General features: G+C 43.1%; 1 protein-coding gene across 1 annotated transcript in view; it reads left to right on the top strand.

Moving 5' to 3' along the window:
* Positions 1–22584, top strand: part of LOC145414965 (G protein-coupled receptor kinase 2-like) — an 854061-nt gene that overhangs the window by 120037 nt on the left and 711440 nt on the right. The window contains exons 3-4 of the mRNA XM_080284376.1: positions 5695–5810; positions 5964–6041. Coding sequence (XP_080140502.1) covers positions 5695–5810; positions 5964–6041 — 194 coding nt within the window. The remainder of the gene's footprint in view (positions 1–5694; positions 5811–5963; positions 6042–22584) is intronic.

Genomic DNA, 22584 nt, shown 5'->3' with positions numbered 1-22584 from the left:
AAAGCCAAAACAAAGAAGGTTAGTTACGTTAAATTTCTTTTCTACTGAGTCTTTTCTCCCAACTTGAAAACCTTAACACAACACACCGTTTTTTTCACTGCACAACACTCAAAATTCCCGTGTGGTCTAGTGGAGAAGTTCTTGCTGTTTATTCACTGTCAGAGTCCGAGAGTATCACTGGCAGGCGACCAAGGGGTGCATCGGTGGGTCGTGGTGATGGCGTACCAACTACAGAAGACTCTGAAGATAGCCGCAAACTCACATTGAGCGGTGACTCCACTGTAGCTGATGTGCTGGGCTGTGGCTCGGAGCATGAGGGCCTGTCTTGGGGAGGCAACGGAGTGGAACCAGGGCTTGGCACAGCGGGGGTCACGGGCCTGAAAAAACTGTCAATCGTTGACTGACGCAAGGACCGACGATTCTGGCGATTGATGATGCGCTGCCGGAAAGCACGCACTTCCTCCACGAGTCCCAAGGGCCCCATCTCCCTGTCGCAGTCCGGGTGTTCCAGGTAGTCTAGGACGAACTCTAGATGTTCCTGGAGTGCGCTCAGCTTGGGGATGGCTGGAGTAGTGTCCTGCTGAGAGGAGTCCGCATCATCATCGCCTTCGTGGTCGGAATCTTCAAGTTCGGGACTGACACCAGCAACCGAAGACGCGATCTCGATATCAGACAATGTCTGATACCCAGAATCGCCCTCGTCGTCGTCCAACCACTCACGAACATCGTCCACATCAACATCGTCGCCATGCGTATGTAGCCGTGCATGGAAGTCATCCACGTCAAACCCTAGGAAATCGTACTCCACATCTGTTCCGAGAAGCAGACGAGACCAACCATTTTCAAGAGTTTTCACAGGGACTTCCTTCCATGCACTAGCCCAGTTGTACAGCGCAGACTTGATGTTGTAGCGGCGAAGGTTTTCCTAAGTCTGCTTGCCTCGAGTGTCACGTCCTTCCCTGCGCTCGTCCTCGTCCTCGAGGACAACCATTACCTCATTCAGGAACTTCCGACGGTACAGGCGCTTTGTTGCCACGATCACTCCTTGGTCCATTGGTTGAATGAGAGCAGTCGTATTAGGTGGCAGAAACATGCACCTAATACGGCCATTTTCAGCAACCAAGTCCTTGTCGCACGGGTGGGCAGGTGCATTGTCGAGGAGAAGGAGAGCCTTTACCTGGTCGCAAGGAATTCCCAGTGTCTTCGTCTGGTACTGGATGACCTCCTTGACGAAGTGACGGTGAAACCAGTCTTTGAAAATCACAGCTGTGAACCATGCTTTCAAAGAATGGTACCATACGACAGGAAGGACATCCATCACCCCACGAAGGCACCGAGGCTGCTTTGCACGGCCAACAATAACGGGCTTAAACCGGTGCATGCCGTTAGCATTGGCACAACACAAAGCAGATATCCGTTCCTTAGAAAGCTTGCGGCCAGGTACACGCTTCTCCGTCTCATCGGCTAGAGTGTTCGTTGGCACTGAGTGATAGAATAGGCCAGTTTCGTCAGCGTTATAGACTTGACCGAGAGTGAGGCCCTCCCTGTCGATCAAGCCTTTCACCTTGTGCCGAAACTCGTCCACTCCATCCTCGTTAGCGTCCAATGCTTCGCCATGTGCTTTACGGTTAGTAAGGCCATGTCGTAACTTGAACGCGAAGAGCCAACCCTCGGATGCCTTGAAGTCAAGGGCGTCGTGAAGCCTTGCAAACTTCTCAGCAGCAGCCTTCAGCTCCGTTCCACGTACCATCACACCAGCTGCACGTTGCTGTCGATACCAAATCAACGTGGAGCAGTCGATCTCTGCATACTTGGGGGTAAACATAACCTTCCTCTCCACGTTGCGTTTGCTTCTCGACGAGAAGTCAGCCGTGTACTGCATGAGCTTGTCTCGGGAACGCTTGATATCGAACAAAGTCGACCGGGCCAGGTTGAACTCGCGGAGAATGCATGAAGAAGACCAGCCCGCATCAACCTTCTCCAATATCTCCCGTTTCTTCTCCAGAGTCAACACCACTCTCTTCCTTTTCTCAGGAGGCGGGGCCATCATCACACACACTAAGAGTAGGGCAGAGAGCAGCAGGAGGCCTTGCAGCAAGTACAGCACCACCACAAAAGCGAGCACGTGGGCAGCCATGGCGAACAGCGTAGGTCTTGTCGCGGTGAGAGACAGGCGGGAAGTGGGGAGGATGCAGCGGCGCTCTATCGGACGTCGGAGGAATGACGAACCAAAACAATGCTCTCCCGCGGCGCGCGCAGCAAGTTCAAATTACGGACGGGAAAAAATCGATTTTTTAAAAAAAATTTTTGGATTTTCGGACCATTTTGGGAATGTTTGATCCCAGGACGATAAGGTTCGGTTAGTGGGGATGTTCGGTTATTGGGCGTCCGGATATTAGAGTGATTACTGTATATATATATATATATATATATATATATACCGGCATATATGTGTATGTATATACAGTATATATGTATATGTATATTCAGTATATATATATATATATATATATATATATATATATATATATATATTTATATATATATATATACCTGTATATATGTATATGTAAATACAGTATATATGTATATATATATTCAGTATATATATATATATATATATATATATTTATATAATATATATATATATATATATATATATATATATATATATAATATATATATATATATATATATATATATATATATATATATATAATATATAATATATATTAATATATAATATATTTAATATATATATAATATATAATATAATATATATTTAATATATAATATATATCTATCTATCTATCTATTGCCAGACGCCTCAATCCCGTTTGGGGTGGCCACAAACAAATCGCCTCCAAGTCGCACTGTCCCCCACCATTTCACTGCCCTGCTCCCAACACACACACCCCTTTCTCATATACCTCTCCATCTCATCTTCGGCCTCCACCTCACTCACATACACTCTCTTCGTCAGTCTTTCACGCTCCATCCTCTCCACATGGCCAAACCACCTCAGTGGGTTCCTCATAACGCTTCCTATCACATCCACACCACAACGCTCCTTTATATCCTCATTCGTCAGCCTGTCTCTCCACGTGACTCCACTGGCTCCTCTTAAATAACTCATTTCCACTGCTCTCACTCTTGACTTGTGTCCTTCCAAAAGCTTCCAAGCTTCACTTCCATACGTTAGAGTTGGTATCACAATACTCTCATGTAGTAACTTTTTCACGTCCATGCTCACTTCCCTGTTACTTATCACTGCTTTCAAGGAACCAGCAACCTTTCTTCCCTGCTGTACCCTTTCAAGCAATTCACCCTCCAAACCTCCATCGTTACTCATGACACTACCCAAGTACTTAAACGTACTCACATTTTCCGATTCCTTACCATCCAACTTCGCTGTACATTCACTGACTTCACCTCTCTCAAAGACCGTCACTTTACTCTTCCCTACATTCACCTTTAGATTCCGTTTCTTACAGACTCTCCCAAACTCATCCACCAAGCCTTGCAGTTCCCCTTCGTCTTCACTCAACAACATAGTATCATCTGCAAACAACAGTACAGGGATTTTCCAAACACCATCCTCTCTCACCAGGGCCACTCCAACATCCACTACCCTACATTGTACCTCTTTTATTACCCCATCTGTGTACAGATTGAACAACCATGGAGACATGACACATCCCTGTTTCAACCCAACTTTCAAAGAGAAAAATTCACTTAGTTCACCATCCACACGCACTGCAGCCTTCGCACCATCGTACATACTCTTCACAGCATTCAACAACTTCTCATCTACTCCATATATTCTAAACACTTTCCACAATCCTTGTCTATCCACCCTGTCGTATGCTTTCTCCAAATCCATGAAAGCCGCATACAACTTCTTTCCCTTTTCTAGAAACTTTTCCACTAAAGATCTAAGAATGAATATCTGATCTACACAACCTCCTCCCTTTCTAAAGCCTCCCTGTTCTTCTCCAACTAATTTCTCTGTTCTTTCTCTAACTCTGTCAATAAGTATCCTACCATACACTTTTCCTGTTATACTAGGAAGATAAATGCCCCTATGATTACCACACACTTCTTTTTCCCCTTTTCCTTTGTACAAGGGAATAATTATACCTGACTTCCAATCCTTCGGGACTCTACCTTCCTCCCAGGCCAATCTGCACATCTTCCACATTCATTCTACTACTATCTCTCCTCCATGCTTCAGCATTTCACCACACACTCCATCAATTCCTGGGGCTTTCCCCAATTTAACTTCTCATTGCTTCCACAACTTCTATCCTACTGATTTCTTCCCTTTCTTCTCACCTCCCTCCTTCTCCCAGCCATTCCCCAGCCACTTATACTCGCATTACTTCCATCCTCTATGTTCAACAATTCCGTAAAGTGTTCTCTCCATCTGCTCACTTTTTCTCCCTTCTCCACTAGTAATCTACCATTTTTATCTTTTACTCCCCTGCTAACTTCACTTCCACCCTGTCTTACTCTTTTCACCTCTTTCCAGAACATTTTCTTACAGTCCCTCCACTTTACACTCAAATTCCTTCCAAATTCCTCATCCACTCTTTTCTTACTCTCTCTTACTAATGTTTTCACCTCTCTCTTTCTTTCTACATATAACTCTTTCTTCCGCCTCTCAACTTCTTCCACGCCCCTATTTCTCATCCATTCATTGTATGCTTTCTTCTTTTGTGCCACAGCCTGTCTCACCTCTTCAGTCCACCACACTGTTCCTTGCACCTCCCTCCGTCTTCTCTTCCTTCCACACACCACATCACATGCTGCACATATTTCTTCTTTAAATATCCTACACACACCTTCCATGTCTCCCATTTGCTCCATTTCATATTTGCCCAATCGTTCCTCCACTTCTCTCTTATACTCTGCCTTTTTCTCATCCTCTTGTAACCTTTCCATTCTCCTTGCAACTACTCCTTCCTCTCGTCCTTCCCTTCTTCTATTCCTCCAACTTACTTGAATCCTAATTCTGGCCACCACCAAGTAGTGGTCAGAAAGTCCACTCCCCCAACCTCTATAAGCTCTTGCATCCATTACACGTCTTCACATCCTTTCATCCAGACACACATAATCAATCATTGCCTTCCTTTCATTCAGTTCACCACCCACCCTTCTCATCACTCGCCATGTATACCTGTGGATCATTTTATGCCTGAAGAGGGTATTGGCTATCACCAACCCCCTCCCAGCACAAATGTCCACTAACGCACTCCCATTCTCATCTATCTCAGCAGGCACGCCCCACTCACCAACTATTCTATCCACCTTCATTTTCCCAAGTTTACCATTCATATCACCAATCAAAAACACTCTTTCATTCCTTCCAAACTTTTCCATGCACACTTCTACATTTGTCCAGAACTCTTCTCTCACTCTTCTAGCACGATCTTGCGTTGGCACATACACACACACAATCGCCCACATTTGTATTCCAAGTTTCAACTTTACCCACACACTCCTTGACCCAACTGATCCATATATATATATATATATATATATATATATATGTACTTTATATGTATACAGTATATATATGAACTTATCATGATGTCATAATCTTAGAAAGAAAATAAATGTACACTTGTAAAAGATAATTTTAAGAGAATGCAATTTCATCTTTCAGATTGTAATTTTTTTGTTTTTTTCCAGATGTACGGTATAGTTATGTAGTGGATCAGCAGCCTATAGGAAGATTATTGTTTCGACAATTTTGTGAAGTTGTTAAACCAGAGTATCACAAGTACAATGTTTTTCTGGATGACGTTGTAAGTACTGTAGTAGCTGCAAGTTGTAAGGTTGTTTCAGAAGTGAAACTGTTTTAAAGCCTGAAAAATCTGAAGAAATATTGTAATTTTATGTAATATACAGTAAATTGAAGAGTTGTTGAGTGCTTTATTAATTTTTATATTTCTTTTCAGGAAAGATATCAAGTTGAAGTGGATGAAAAGAGACAGGAAGTTGCACATGCCATTTTCAATAAATATCTTAAGCAGACTGTGAGTCAGACTCAGACTTTGTTGTTTATTGCTTTGAACTGCACAGTAGAGATTCATTACCCATATAGCCACAGTACCTGCAGACTTTCATGTTGCCTTTTGGAGTAGTTAATTTTAGATGCATAGTGTTGGACTTTTACCATTCTTTCCCTTATGTTATTCATCATTTTGAACAAATAAATTCATATCAGGTATCATATTTTCACAGAAAAGTACGGTGGTCTCACTGTTATGTGGTTAACCCGCCGCGTGCCAGTGCTGTTTTAAAACGGTCTGAGATAATTCCGTGGCCAGTTCCGTTTTAATGCCGTTTAAAATAAAAAAATTCACTGTGACCCCATTTTTCAAGATTCGTGGGTAAAAATCGGCAGGTATGTATGGTAACTTGCTCTACCATCCCCCAAGCAGTCAAGGCCATACACTCACTTGCTCCCCCCCCTCATTCTCGCTCTTCCTCACTCTGCCTGTGTGCCTCACCCAGTGCTGTACATAGTGAAGGCATTTTGTAAATATTTTCATGTAAGTTGTAAATATTTTCTTGTACCTGTAAGGACTATATAGTGAAGTCAAGTTGTAAATACCTTCTTGTAAGTGCCAGGACTGTACGTAATGAAGTCAGGTTGTACCTATCTTCAGGTAAGTGTATGATAATGCATTCACAGTCAGAAAGACATGCAAATTGTGATAGATGCTGAAGTAATAAGTAATCAGAAAAGTGTACTGAACATTGCTATACTTTCCTAACATAAATACCTGAGTATACCTTACATAAAAAACGGCTTTCTCACATATGTGGTGAGCGTGAGAGAGCGGCTATACCTGTACATGAGTACAGGTATAGCCGCTGATAAAACTCATTTCCAAGCCTTGGTGAGCATTTTAATAGTGAAATTCATTGTTTCCACATCAAAATCTATCATTTTAGCCAAAAAAAAAAAAAAAAAAAAAGGTCGAGAAATGGTTGGCACTGGGGTGACCCATAGGGCTAAAAATAGCTGGCACGTGGCAGGTTAATCATGGAGTAGACAAACCATGAGAATGACGGTCATGTAAATAGTGTGGCTAATGGGATAAGGGGGAAGATCTTGATTTTTTTTTTTTTTTTTTTTTTTTTTTTTTAAGTCTCTGTTGAAAGCTGTAAACTACCACTGGACACATTCATACACACTCACTAATTATTAGGCATATTAACCCCTTAACCACAGGGCGTCACTTTTGTGATGCTTAGGAGCAAGGGATCATACCGTAGGGTGTCACTTTTGTGATTCTGTGTTATTTTGAATTCACCCGGGCTTTCAAGTGGTGGCTTGTATCATCTATCAGTACTGCCAATGTCCAACACTAGTCAGCACTCCTAATCTCATCTGTACTCCCATCCATTGTTGACAATTTAGCCATTTCTCCCCATTCTTGACTCCCCTCCTTACCTCCCCTCCATTACCCTCTCCTCTCGCCTGCCGGCCGTGCTGCACTAAGTAAATCTTCCCCGGAATTTTCCACTGATTTCATCCATTGAAATAAGCTCTATGCCCTATTCTTATACCAAATAATATATACAAGAAAGAAATAAGGTAAGTGATAGTGCCATACACCTGGAATTGGCTAATTATCACCTGACAACACCTCACGTGCACTCGTTCGCTAATTTTCGCTGTTTATTTCCCCTTGAAATATGCTGTATAATCTATTCTTGTAATAAAAATATATATAAGAAAGGAGGGGAGAAGCCTAAGTGATATTTACATTCACCTGGAACTACCTAATTTATTATGTATTGTCTAGATTTCCTGCCAATCATTTCATAGCGTATATATTAGCAGCTGTCACCAAGCTGACATTGGCAGAATTGCACTACCCCTAGGCCACCACAGTATTCAGTTAACTGTCATCTTTCAAGGTGAAAGCACGTCGGATTCGCACCTGTCCAATTCCGCTGCTTTTTAACCCCATGCAAAGGGCCCTGTGACCTCTACCCCCTACTAAACCTCTTGTGGAAAGGGGCAAAGGGCTAAGTGACTCCTGTGGAATGTGAACTGGCTAATTTATCAATGAAAATGATGGACAGTGACTATGATCTTTCTGGTGACTAAAACAGTGCAAGTGGAAATGTAAATAATGTGTAAACAGCAATTGAAAGCAATGAATGTAAATACAAGTGAACAGTGGATAATAGTTTTATAAGGTACTGCGAGTGACAGTGTATAACACAGTGTAAATAAAATAGAAATGTAAATAATGTAAATAAAATTGAGAATGTAAACAGAGATGTAAATGAGTAGTAATATAAGAATATGAGTATATATACTAGGAGTAATGAAAATGAAAGTTTCACTCTAGCATGTATGAATACTATGAGTTATGAAAGTGGAAGTGAAAGTGACAGATTCGCTCTCAACACTAGTATACGGGACGAGAAAGTGAATGCTACGTATTTTACTGAAAGAGAAATTGAATGCCTACAGTGACAATAAACTACTATTGATAGTAATAATAATAATAAAAATCTGGCTTTTTGTTTCTCTAAAGCGCCAGTTCTTCCTTTTGGGAATTCACTAGCCTCGACACACACACATTATTTTTACAATTACAAGAATTGTGATATTTTTTGTATATAATACAAGCTACATCATATATACATGAAAGTGGCAATAATGAAACCCTATTATCATCGTCATAGTACCTCTCTCCAGGTCATAGCATTTTGAAAAAAGAAAGGCTTTCAGCTGTATCTTAATGGATTCAACAGTAGAGAGTTGTCTTATGGACAATGGCAATCTGTTATATAATCTAGGGGCTCTATATGCAAAAGAACAATCAGAGAAAGATGACTGGTGAATGGCTCCTGGCTCATCAAGACGCAAGGAATCATCTTCACTGCGTAACATCACACCCGGGCGTGCCAATGAGAGTTTTAACAATTCAGCAAGATACTTCGGTTCACCAAACTTAAGAACCTTGAATGTAATAAGACAGTTTGAATTCAATTCTAGCCTTTACTGGTAACCAATGCAACTCAATCAGAAACGGGGTAGTTGAGGTTTTCGGGGGGAGACCAAAGATAAGCCGTGCCGCCCTGTTCAACACAGACTGAACTTTAGTTAGTATATTATTTGGAAGACCAACCCACAGTGAATTACAATAATCAACACGAGACAAGACCACTGCATGGACCAATGTTAAGATGCACCATCTATTCAGGAATTTTCTCACAGAGTACAGATTTCTGATATGCAAGTTACACCCTCTTACAACATGATTAATATGTTCTTTGTAATTTAACTTAGAATTAAAATAAACACCCAGATTTCGAACAGAACTGACTGGATGCAGCTGTGACATGCCAATGTTCAAAGCCAGGGCATTGTCAGTGTCATCACCCCTTCTATTTCCTCTGATGATGATGATCTCAGTTTTACCATCATTCAGCTTAAGTTTCCTCTTAGCCATCCAAATCTTAATATCAGACATTAGAGATTCAAACTTTGTCTTAGTATCATTGATATCTGACATCTTAACACAGAGCTGGGTGTCATCAGCATAAAAATGATAGGACACATCATGAGCATCAAGTAGAGACGATAAACTACTTGTGTAGCTAGTAAATAGAATTGGACCCAAAACTGATCCTTGAGGGACTCCAAATAGAAGGGGAGCAGAATCAGAGCTAGCGTAATCAACAACCACTCTCTGAGATCTGTCCGACAGATACGACTTAAGGAGCAAAAGGGCACTATCATGAATGCCATAAAAATACAGATCATCCAACAATAGTTTATGATCTACTGTATCAAAAGCTGCAGACAGATCCAACAGAACTAGGAGAGAGGACATCCCACTACAAGTGTTTGCCACCAAGTCACTCTGAATCCTTGTTAGTGCTGCAGTTTCAGTTGAATGGTATTTTCTGTATGCTGATTGAACAACAGGAACAACTCTGTTGTGTTCCAGTAGTGGTAAGAGTTGATCGTGTATGGCCCGCTCAATAATCTTGGATAAAAAAGACAGGTTAGAGACGGGACGATAATTTGTCATGCTCTCGACATCAAGGCCAGGTTTCTTAATTAGGGGCCTAAGCAAAGCACGTTTCTCAGACTGCACAAAATTACTTTCTAAGAAGCATCTATTTATTATGTTGCAGATAAAGTCTGCAGCGTGCTCATACACATCAGGCAGTTGTGACATGTTACACGGATTGAGTGGGCAAAATGTTTTATTAAGTTCTCTGATGTAACATTAGACTTTGTTTACATCCAGCAGATAAAATGTCGAAAGCAAATGATCCCCGGTGCACCGTGGCTGGAAGTCAACTGAGTACGCTTCACTAGGAGAACTGCTGTCTAAATCACTTCTTATGTGAGATATCTTACTTGTAAAAAATGAAGCAAAATCAGAAGCCAATTGGGCATCAGATACAGAAGTTGGTTTAACAATTACATTCCTCTGACCAACCAAATGGTTCACAACTGCAGACAGTTTTTTTTTATCACCACCACATGAATCAACTTTATTTTGATAATACCTAGCCTTTTGGGCTTTTACAGTGTGAACGACTGCTCTTCCCGCAAAAACATAACGCAAACGAGTTACTTCGGTCCGCTGCAAGCGCCACTCACGTTCTGCCCTTCTACGTTGTCTGCTCAAAGAATTAATGGATGGACCATACCACGGAGAATTATCACATACAGTGATTGTTTTTACTACCTTAGGACAATAATCAAAAATTGACCTGAGCTTGTTGTTGTAAATATCAACCAATTCACCAGAAGTAAGACTTGAAGAATCGATGGAGTTTAAACGTTGATCAATTTCAAAACACATCAACTGGCGGTCAACATTGTTGTAATTTCTGATCCTGATGACCTTTTTATATGAAGGGGATTTCGGGACATCAAAACTAAGAGTGATCAGAGCATGATCTGAGATGAGGGGGTCAAATGAGTCAACCTCCACATCCGGTACACGCCTGCAACCAACAGGGGACAAGATCAAGTCAATGACATGTCCTGAGACATGAGTTGGATTACTCACATGGTTGAAAAAATTGTTCTGGGCGATCAACTCAAGGAATTCTGAAGAAAATGGTTTTGACTCTGAACTCTCAACCCAATAATTGAAATCACCACAAACAAGAAGACCTCCAGGTTTAAGAGAAAACCCTTCAAGAAACTGCCCAAACTCCTCCATAAAACCTCGATCTCTGCCCGGATGACCTGGTCGATAGACAATTGCAATTCTAATGGTATTCTGATGGAAATTTATTAATACTTCCATAAATTCAAATGAAGATGAGGTCAGGTCTGAGTCAATGAGAGAAATGTTTGCACTTGCTGTCGAGTAGATGAGTGCTACGCCTCCTCCCGGATAGTCAGCAGCAGGCCTGGGAATACTAATAATAGAATGTGCCTTAGGCAAAGCATTACGAATAATGTCGATATCAGACTCATACAACCAGGTTTCAGTCAAGCACAAAATGTCAAGCTCGTGCTGATTTAGAGTTTCATTAATATAGTCTATCTTATTACGGATAAAACGAATATTTAAAAGACCCATCCTTAACTGGTTCAAGAGGGACGTAGTCAGTTTTTTGAATGGTCAAAATTGGTGTTTTCAATCAATCTTCCTATGAGAAATCATAATTGGACATTCTCTACTTGATGCAAAATGGGCAACAGACTGTGACTTTGAATTAGCATCTTGATGTCTTAAAGAGGAGCAGTTGATGCATTTGGGAGAATTTCTGTTACTACAGTCCTTAGATTTATGGGCTCCAGCACAAAAGACGCATTTAGGTTCATCACTTTTCCTAGAACATCTCACAAATGTATGACCAAAGCCTTGACAGTGATGACACTGTGTAACCCAGAATCTATCAAAAGCACGGCATCTTGTAAGATCCACATAGATGTAATTGCCCTGTTCAACAATGGAGGATCTCACCTCTGGCGACATCTTCAAGACAGCAGTTTTGGTGTCATTCCTTGTCCTTGTGAAGAGAAGGTTGAGGATACAACCTCAATCAATGAGCATCTTAATTTTATTGTTTTTTCTTGGAATATTTGGGATGATGTCAGAGTCATCCAAGGAAGAGGAAAGGCCTTTCATGGTCATTTTAGGCAACATTTTCTTTGGCTCTGATATGGAAAAAGTGCCCTCAGAGCCAAAATGATCAGTCAGCACCCCAGTTGCTTCACCCTTGGCCTCAGCTGACGGGAACTTCATTACCAGCCCACCAGCCTTGGTCTTAAGGCAGCTATCAACTGGTACCGAGTTAAGTATGCCTCTGATGTCTTCTGGTCCCATCTGATTTGTCAGGGCACCAGTGCCACTCTCTGGTTTCACAATCAGTACATGCTGACTATGAATGGCTTTTTTCTGGCCATGAGCACTGATCTCAACCACGCCCCCAGGCAGATCCTTCTCCCCCCCCACGAGAGACCTGCGAACAGCATCCACAAATGACTTGGCCTGATTTTGCGTGACTGCCATGGGTGATGAGACCTTGGTCTCTAGTGCCTCCAGTCTATTTGATACGTCTCTTATTGCTTGAAAGATCTGCCCAATAACTTTATCTTCAAACTCCTTCTTGGCACTACTTCCTCCACCAGCCAAGACCTCGTCTGCTGGTGCAACACACTGGCTACACAGCCAGCGACAGCCCAGCTGGTGGCTCTTCTTCATGAATGGATAGTCGCCTGCATCCAAATTTTCACAAGCTATATGAATCTACTCGCTGCAGTAGGCGCACTTCAGTGCTTGTGCACTTTTTGCTACAGACCTACTGCAGCGAGGGCACTGGTATTGTTTACTCATGGTAAGGGGGAACAAAAAAAAAAAAACAATGACAACAACAACAAAACGTATATACAATACTACCCGGGATAAACCCAGGTAGCGCTGCCCCTGTTTGTGTCACCTTAATTTAGGAGTAAAAAAGAAAAACAAAAGAAAAAAAAGCACAAAAAACAGAAATGGAATAAAAACAAAAAAACAGGGTGTCTGCGAGGTCACCACGAGCAGGTGGGGTACGACCTGACTACCCTTCTAGGAAAGGTAACCCAAACCGAGGTGCCGCAACAGTGCTGAGATGGTATTAAGACTTTTCCCAATTCGAGCTTTATAGCAGGAGCCCCTCCCCGGAAAACAACTAACTAAAAAAACAAACAATAAGCCTCGGACAAGGACTGACCAAACGTTGACGACCAAGGACCGGACAAAGGACATTGCAATTGGAACGTGGAATGTAAGGGGAGCAAATGATGAGGTGAAAGAGAGAGAGATTGTCCAGGTGCTTGAGGATGCGAAAGTGGATGTATGTGGAATAACTGAAACAAAATGGAGAGGAGAAAGTGTGAGAGAATGGGAGTATGGATGGGGTATATGTGCAGGAGTAGGTGAGAATGAGAGGGCAAAGGAAGGAGTATGTATAGTTGTGAGTATTAGATGGAAGAGGAGCATAAGACAGTATGGATCAGTTGGATCAAGGATTGTGTGGGTAAAGTTGAAAGTTGGAATACAAATGTGGGCGATTGTGTGTGTGTATGCGCCAACACAAGATCGTGCTAGAAGAGTGAGAGAAGAGTTCTGGACAAATGTAGAAGTGTGCATGGAAAAGTTTGGAAGGAATGATAGAGTGTTTTTGATTGGTGATATGAATGGTAAAGTTGGGAATGTGAAGGTGGATGGAATAGTTGGTGAGTGGGGTGTGCCTGCTGAGATAGATGAGAATGGGAGTGCGTTAGTGGACATTTGTGCTGGGAGGGGGTTGGTGATAGCCAATACCCTCTTCAGGCATAAAATGATCCACAGGTATACATGGCGAGTGATGAGAAGGGTGGGTGGTGAATTGAGTGAAAGGAAGGCAATGATTGATTATGTGTGTGTGGATGAAAGGATGCGAAGATGTATATTGGATGCAAGAGTTTATAGAGGTTGGGGGAGTGGACTTTCTGACCACTACTTGGTGATGGCCAGAGTTAAAGTTCAAGTAAGATGGAGGAATAGAAGAAGGGAAAGACAAGAGGAAGGAGTAGTTGCAAGGAGAGTGGAAAGGTTACAAGAGGATGAGAAAAAGGCAGAGTATAAGAGAGAAGTGGAGGAACGATTGGGCAAATATGAGTTGGAGCAGATGGGGGACGTGGAAGGTGTGTATAGAATATTTACAGAAGAAATATGTGCAGCATGTGATGTGGTGTGTGGAAGGAAGAGAAGACGGAGGGGGGTGCAAGGAACAGCGTGGTGGACTGAAGAGGTGAAACGGGCTGTGGCACAAAAGAAGAAAGCATACAATGAATGGATGAGAAATAGGGGCGTGGAAGAAGTTGAGAGGCAGAAGAGAGACTTACATGTAGAAAGAAAGAGAGAGGTGAAAAGATTAGTAAGAGAGAGTAAGAAGAGAGTGGATGAGGAATTTGGAAGGAATTTGAGTGTAAAGTGGAGGGACTGTAAGAAAATGTTCTGGAAAGAGGTGAAAAGAGTAAGACAGGGTGGAAGTGAAGTTAGCAGGGGAGTGAAAGATAAAAATGGTAGATTTCTAGTGGAGAAGGGAGAAAAAGTGAGCAGATGGAGAGAACACTTTAAGGAATTGTTGAACGTGGAGGATGGAAGTAATGCGAGTATAAGTGGCTGGGGAATGGCTGGAAGAAGGAGGGAGGTGAGAAGACAGGAAGAAATCAGTAGGATAGAAGTTGTGGAAGCAATGAAGAGAGTTAAATCAGGGAAAGCCCCAGGAATTGATGGAGTGTGTGGTGAAATGCTGAAGCATGGGGGAGAGATAGTAGTAGAATGGATGTGGAAGATGTGCAGATTGGCCTGGGAGGAAGGTAGAGTCCCAGAGGATTGGAAGTCAGGTATAATTATTCCCTTGTACAAAGGAAATGGGGAAAAAGAAGTGTGTGGTAATCATAGGGGCATTTGTCTTCTTAGTATAATAGGAAAAGTATATGGTAGGATACTTATTGACAGAGTTAGAGAAAGAACAGAGAAATTAGTTGGAGAAGAACAGGGAGGCTTTAGGAAGGGAAGAGGTTGTGTAGATCAGATATTCATTCTCAGATCTTTAGTGGAAAAGTTTCTAGAAAAGGGAAAGAAGTTGTATGCGGCTTTCATGGATTTGGAGAAAGCATATGACAGGGTGGATAGACTAGGATTGTGGAAAGTGTTAAGAATATATGGAATAGATGGGAAGTTGTTGAATGCTGTGAAGAGTATGTACGATGGTGCGAAGGCTGCAGTGCGTGTGGATGGTGAACTGAGTGAATTTTTCTCTTTGAAAGTTGGGTTGAAACAGGGATGTGTCATGTCTCCATGGTTGTTCAATCTGTACATGGATGGGGTAATAAAAGAGGTACAATGTAGGGTAGTGGATGTTGGAGTGGCCCTGATGAGAGAGGATAGTGTTTGGAAACTCCCTGTACTGTTGTTTGCAGATGATACCGTGTTGTTGAGTGAAGACGAAGGGGAGCTGCAAGGCTTGGTGGATGAGTTTGAGAGAGTGTGTAAGAAACGGAATCTAAAGGTGAATGTAGGGAAGAGTAAAGTGATGGTCTTTGAGAGAGGTGAAGTCAGTGAATGTACAGCGAGGTTGGATGGTGAGGAATTGGAAAATGTGAGTACGTTTAAGTACTTTTGTAGTGTGATGAGTAAGGATGGAGGTTTGGAGGGTGAAGTGCTTGAAAGGGTACAGCAGGGAAGAAAGGTTGCTGGTTCTTTGAAAGCAGTAATAAGAAACAGGGAAGTGAGCATGGAAGTGAAAAAGTTACTACATGACAGTATTGTGATACCAACTCTAACGTACGGAAGTGAAGCTTGGACGTTGTTGGAAGGACACAAGTCAAGAGTGAAAGCCGTGGAAATGAGTTATTTAAGAGGAGCCTGTGGAGTCACATGGAGAGACAGGCTGATGAATGAGGATATAAAGGAGCGTTGTGGTGTGGATGTGATAGGAAGCGTTATGAGGAACACACTGAGGTGGTTTGGCCATGTGGAGAGGATGGAGGGTCAAAGACTGACGAAGAGAGTGTATGTGAGTGAGGTGGAGGGGGAAAGAGGGAGGGGGAGGCTGAGAATGAGATGGAGAGATGGGGTGGAGAGGTATATGAGAGAGGGGGGTGTGAGTTGGGAGCAGGGGAGTGAAATGGCGGGGGACAGGGCGATTTGGAGGCAATTTTTTGTGGCCACCCCAAACGGGATTGAGGCGTCTGGCAATAGATAGATAGATAGAAATATGTCACTTAGGCAAGACCTCATTGGTTACGATACTGCCACTGCGCAAAGCTGAAGGAAACTTATGGATAAAGACTGCAGATATATATAAGTGTTATATAGTTATAGAAATATAAAGTGTGATTGTTTTTTGAATAATAAATGACAGAACACCAGCGGCGAACGAGCGCAAGTGGGAAGGTCATACGCGCTCATAATTTTCATTGCTTTCACTTTTTTTTTTTTTTTTTTTTTTTTTTTTTTTTTTTTTTTTTTTAATGGATTCCAAACTATTTGAAAATCATAGAATAGTGTTTCTAGTGATAACATCAGGCTGTGGTAATCATATTACGGGTTGTCGGGAAGTGTAAAGTGGAGACTACGTTACCCAACTTCAGAGGTCTCCACAAGTCCTACAGTACTCGACGAAGGCTCAACAAATATCCCAGGAGAAAGCTGAATGTATATGCCATATGCATATTTAATTTTAATATTCTAGGACTAATAACTGATTTTTGGCAAATATTTTTAGAGAGTCTGTCGGAGCGCGAATATGCCTGTGGGACTCGCAAGTCAAGCCAAAACAACCCCGCGGTTTAAGGGTTAAATATTGACTCTACAAGAATAATGGTCATATCAGTGAAATTTAAACACCTTGAGAGTTGGTGGTAGGTGGTGACAACCATCATCCACACACATGATGTAGTGTTGCCAACCTTTTCTTTCACTTTTATCATTCCTTTTCTGTGTCTGCCCTCCTCTATTCCCATTTCTCCCATCCTTTCTGTCACGTTTTAGTGATTTTATTTCCTTTTCAGGTGGCTTTACTTTGATTGACAAACCTAATGGTTTCCCTTAAACCAGGAAACCATTTGCAGTGCTAGGTGGTAACCATTTAACCAACTCATACATGTTCTTTATGTCAGCAAGTTGGTCGGTGGACGGTTAGCGTTCCCTCATGTAAACAACTACAGTAAATCAAAGTCAAACATTATGGCATCGGGCAATTCATGGCCCTTGGATCCTTCTTCCTTGCATTTAAAAAAAAAAAAAAAAAAAAAAAAAAAAAAAAAAAGTGCAGCAAAGATGAATAAGGTGTGTTGGGAGGGGACCCAAATTACAATGGCTCTTTTACAACAGTTCAGATTTCATTCATTTATTTATATTTACATAAAAATTTCACCACACAAAATTAATTAAGTAGAGAAATGATAAAATGATAACATGAGTGACACCATTAATGGCATGTATTGTGTCAGCAGTTCACATATGAGTCAAGAATGCAGTCAGGGACATTCAGTCCCTCCTAGCCTTGCCAAAACAGCATGTGAAGAACAGCATTGCAGATCACAAGTTATATACAGTAACGTTAAAAATGAATGTGCAGTGAAGTTGGATGGTGAGGAAATGGAAAATGTGAGTACGTTTAAGTACTTGGGGAGTGTGATGAGTAAGGATGGAAGTTGAGGGTGAAGTGCTTGAAAGGGTACAACAGGGAAGAAAGGTTGCTGGTTCCTTGAAAGCATTGATAAGAAACAGGGAAGTGAGCATGGAAGTGAAAAGTTACTACATGACAGTATTGTGATACCAGCTCCAACGTATGGAAGTGACGCTTGGACGTTGTTGGAAGGACACAAGTCAAGAGTGAGAGCAGTGGAAATGAGTTATTTAAGAGGAGCCTGTGGAGTCAAATGGAGAGACAGGCTGACAAATGAGGATATAAAGGAGCATTGTGGTGTTGATGTGGATGTGATAGGAAGCGTTAGGATGAACATAATGAGGTGGTTTGGCCATGCGGAGAGGATGGTGAGTGAGAGACTGACTAGGAGAGTGTATGTGAGTGAGGTGGATGGGGGGAGAGGGAGGGGGAGGCCGAGGATGAGATGGAGGGATGGAGTGGAGAGGTATATGAGAGAGGGGGGTGTGAGTTGGGAGCAGGGCAATGAAATTGCGGGGGACAGGGCGACGTGGAGGTGATCTGTTTGTGACCACCTTGTACAGGATTGAGGCTTCTGGCAATAGATAGATAGATAGAACATTAAGAACGAGTGGAATTAAGAGACTAAGTGAATAATAGCTCAGATACCAGCCATGTGCAGTCTGTTCATCCTTTCTTTTTCAACTCGGTCCTGATTTACTTGCCACCAAAAGAACATGTGAAGAGCAACGTCACATCACATATTACAGTAATCCCTCAATTATCCGGACTTGATAGAGCCAAAGGCTTATCCAGGTAGTGGTAACATCTGCATAATGAACACTATTCCCCTACCACACCCAGACCCTACCTATACCCACTGTCAACTTATTCCAAACTTATTTCTACTGTACCAGTGCTTAATTTGGCAGTGTTTTCCAGTCATTCTGGCATATTTAGACATCAGAACACATATAGGCATATCAAAAGTAATGGTAAACACTAAGAAAACCCTACAGGATAACCACTGAAAACCAAAAGACACCCTTCCTATACACTACTGTATGTACAGTATCCCACCTCATTTTGGTAGTGTTTTCAGGTAATTCTGGCATATTTTGGCTTCAAAACATACATAGGAATATCATAAATAATTTTCAGCACCAAGAAAACCATGCATAAAAACCACTGAAAACCAAAGAACATCTCACCTAAACACCACTGTATGTACAGTACCTCTCCTATATATGGCACTGCTTTTGGGTCATTCTGCCATATTGTGACCTCAAAACACATAGGAATATCCTAAATAAATTTTAGCACTAAGGAAACTACAAAAGAAACCTAAAGTTACCTGCCGAAAAACATTCGGTTGGGGTACTTACCACCCAGAGCACGGCTGCCAGGCTTTGTAACCCACCACCTCCAGCAGGTTGTCCCATGTGGTCTAGTGGCAAACACTAGCACCTAACAGAGGTCATAGAACTCGTCCTCGTCTTCCTCAACCTGCTGGAGCTTGGCGATGACCGGTGATGGTGGCCTACCCACCTCTGGAGACTCCGAAGACAGTCGCAAACTTACGTCTAACGGAGACGCAACAGCTGTCGACGTGCTCGGTTGTGGGTCCGAAGGTGAAGGCAGGAAACGAGGTGGTGGTGGTGGTGGTGAGAATGGGCTGGCACTCATGGGGGTTGCAGGCTTGAAGAACGAGTTGATCCTGGTCTGACGGTAGGATCGACGATTCTGTCAGAGGATAACAGTGTCCCGGACTGCCCGCAGCTCCATCGCTAGGCGGAGCAGCATTAATTCCCTGTCACGGTGCAGATGCTCAGCATAATCTAGTATCCCCTCCAGGTAGCCCTGGAGGACACTGAGATGAGGGAGTGGAGGAGTTGTGGAGGGCTGCGAGTCAGGGTCCTCATCCTTGTCCTCATCGATCCCGTTTTCCTCTTCCATGCCTGCAGAGGCAGCAGCGGTGATCTTCTCTCCTGCCTGTCTAAGGTGACTATGGAAATCATCTACATCAAAGCCCTCAGAGTCATGCTCAGCTTCGATTCCCTGCAGGAGACAAGACCAACCGCACTCGAGGGTTTTTGACAGAGACTTCCTTCCACGCATTCACCCAGCTGAACATGGCAGACTTCAGGTTGTAACGCCAAAGATTCTGCAAGGTCAGCTCCCCATGTGTGTCCTTCATTGCGTCCTCGTCCTCCAGCACCACCATCACCTCAGTGTGGAACCTCCGGTGGTACAGTCTCTTTGCAGCCACGATCACACCCTGGTCCATTGGTTGAATCAGAGCAGTCGTATTAGGTGGCAGAAACATGCACCTAATCCTCCTGTCAAAAGCAACCAAATCCTTCTCAGACGGATGCATAGGAACATTGTCCAGGAGCAGGAGTGCCTTCACCGGGTCACAAGCAATTCCAAGGACCTCCGTTTGGTAACGGATAACCTCCTTAACGAAATGTCTGTGGAACCAGTCTCTGAAGATCTTAGTGATAAACCAGGCCTTTACAGAATGGTACCACACAACAGGCAGGCTATCCATCAACCCATGGAGACAACATGGTTGTTTTTCACCCCCAACAACAACAGATTTGAGGCGGTGTGTCCCGTTAGCTTTGGCAGATCAAAAAACAAGAGACAGGTTGTTTATTCAACTTCTGACCAGGCACAGACTTCTCCTTTTCCTTAGCCAGGGTGTGGGTGGGCAAGAGTGGTAAAACAGACCAGTTTCGTCAGCATGATAGACTTGACCAAGGGCAAGGCCCTCATCCTTGATCAGGTGCTGCACTTTCTGGCAAAACGGGTCAATTTCTTCCACTGCCACATCTAAGGCTTCGCCATGTGCCTTACGGCCCGTAAGTCCATGGCGTAGCTTAAACCTGAAGAGCCATCCCTCTGATGCCTGGAAGTCCTGGACGTTGTGCTGACGTACAAACTTCCCAGCAGCAGTCTTCATCTCAGTCCCACGCACTAGCACACCAGCACCACATTGCTGACAAAACCACATCAAAGTCGACTGGTTGATAATGGTGTGCCGGGCCTGGGTCATTACCTTCCGTGTCTCCACATCGTATGCTTTCGCCAAAGTCCTGTCCATAGTGCGTAAGCTTGTCACATGACTTCTTGATATTGAACAGCATTGAACGGGCTGGATCATATTTGCGAAGAATGTGTCCTGTGGTCCAGCCTGCATCAACCTTGCTCAGTATCTCATGCTTCTCCAGACTCAGAAACTTCCTCATCCGCTTCTCAGGTGGTGGTGGGGCCATCACCACACACACAAGAATGCAGCAGAGCAGGGCCACGACCTGAAGAAGGTAGGGAACCACCACAAGAGCAACCGCAGTCACAGCCATTGTTTGCAAAGAGAACCACTCACAAGGGACAGAAAGGCGGGAACTGAGGTGCAAGCTTCTGTTGGCCGGCAAGCAGGAGAGTAAAGCACTGCCATATCGCACCAAACGGTTGCTTTCGAGTACAGAGGAAACCACACGCAGCAAACTGACCCCTGTCTATAAGGTTCACTTCCATTTGCTCAGGCAAGGGTTAGTACCTAATGGCAACAGCGTATGACCAGTAGATCACCATCTCGGGCAGTGTATGACTCATGCGGCCTGCCGGGCGCCTCTGACCATTCGGTAGAGAAGCGGACAGGCGTGCATGATGGGGGGTTTCCGCACTAATCCTGGAGGCCGGGGAACTCCTGTCATTTGGTGTAGGGCCGGACAGGCGGTTTCACTGTACATATACTTATGGGTTGTGGTCTGTGTTACATGTGCAGTGGCCACCGGTACCCCTCAGCCAGGAACAACGCTCGCCTCCTCCATTAAAAAATAACTATAGAATTTTCTCGAAGATATGTTTAATGTCTGTCCCAGGCAAAATTACCTGGGATAACATTATCTAATCCTACCAAACCTAACCTTTCCTAATAGGGCTGCATGGATAAGGTGGCTGACTGTGGTACTGAAACGAATACCCATACTGAATAGAAGTGTGTTGTACAGTACAGTACAATACAGTATTGTACTGTACATACAGTAGAGTACAGCACTGTGTACAGTACAGTACTGTAGTACTGTACTGTCATATGCATTGGTACAGAAATTACTGCAATACTGATACTCTTTGTCATCGTACTGTGTGAATGAATCTCTTTGTGTGTGTGGTGTGTGTCTCCCCCAGTGGCCTCGCAGTTTTGACCTTCGCTAGAGAGGGGGACAGGCGCTGTCACCGAACGTGTACCTATGGGTTGTGGTCTGTGTTACACGTGCAGTGGCCACTCTCATCCCTCACCCAGGAACCATGCTCGCCTCGTTCTTTCAAAACTAACCATAGGATTTCATTGAAAATATGCTCAATATGTTTTCCAGGCAAAATTACATAGATTAACTGTATTTTACCTTACCAAACCTAACCTATCCCAATGCGGCTGCTTGGCAGAGGTGGGTGACTGTGGCATTGAAATGAATACCCATACTGAATGGAAGTGTACTGTACTGTACTCTGTTGTACTATACATATACATACACAGTACTGTACTATGTTGTACTATACATATACATATACAGTACTGTACTATGTACAGTACACTACTGTAGTACAGTAGTCCCTGTAATACCTGGACGCCCAGTTCCCAGACACCCCAATTCCCGGACATTTTGGGCCCGGGCCTTTGGAACCCCCAAATGGAAAAAAAATAATAAAAAATAAAAATCCGACTTTTTTTTTCAACCGTACTTTGAACTTGGCGTGCAGCACCAAACAGATGTGTTTTCGCATGTAGCTGCAGCCTCCTGCATCCTCCCCTCCAGAGTTCCCACCTAACTACCATCATGACTAGACGCTCCTCGTAATGGCTGCCACACATGCTCTTTCATAAATTGCAATACCTCACCACTAGACCATAAGGGAATT

This window comes from Coenobita brevimanus, chromosome 101, assembly GCF_032717465.1.
Source record: "Coenobita brevimanus isolate Jiangsu-jjx chromosome 101, ASM3271746v2, whole genome shotgun sequence".
In the NCBI taxonomy this organism is placed as follows: domain Eukaryota; kingdom Metazoa; phylum Arthropoda; class Malacostraca; order Decapoda; family Coenobitidae; genus Coenobita; species Coenobita brevimanus.
Note: the sequence above shows the minus strand (reverse complement) of the source record. Positions and strands in the feature narration are given on the sequence as shown.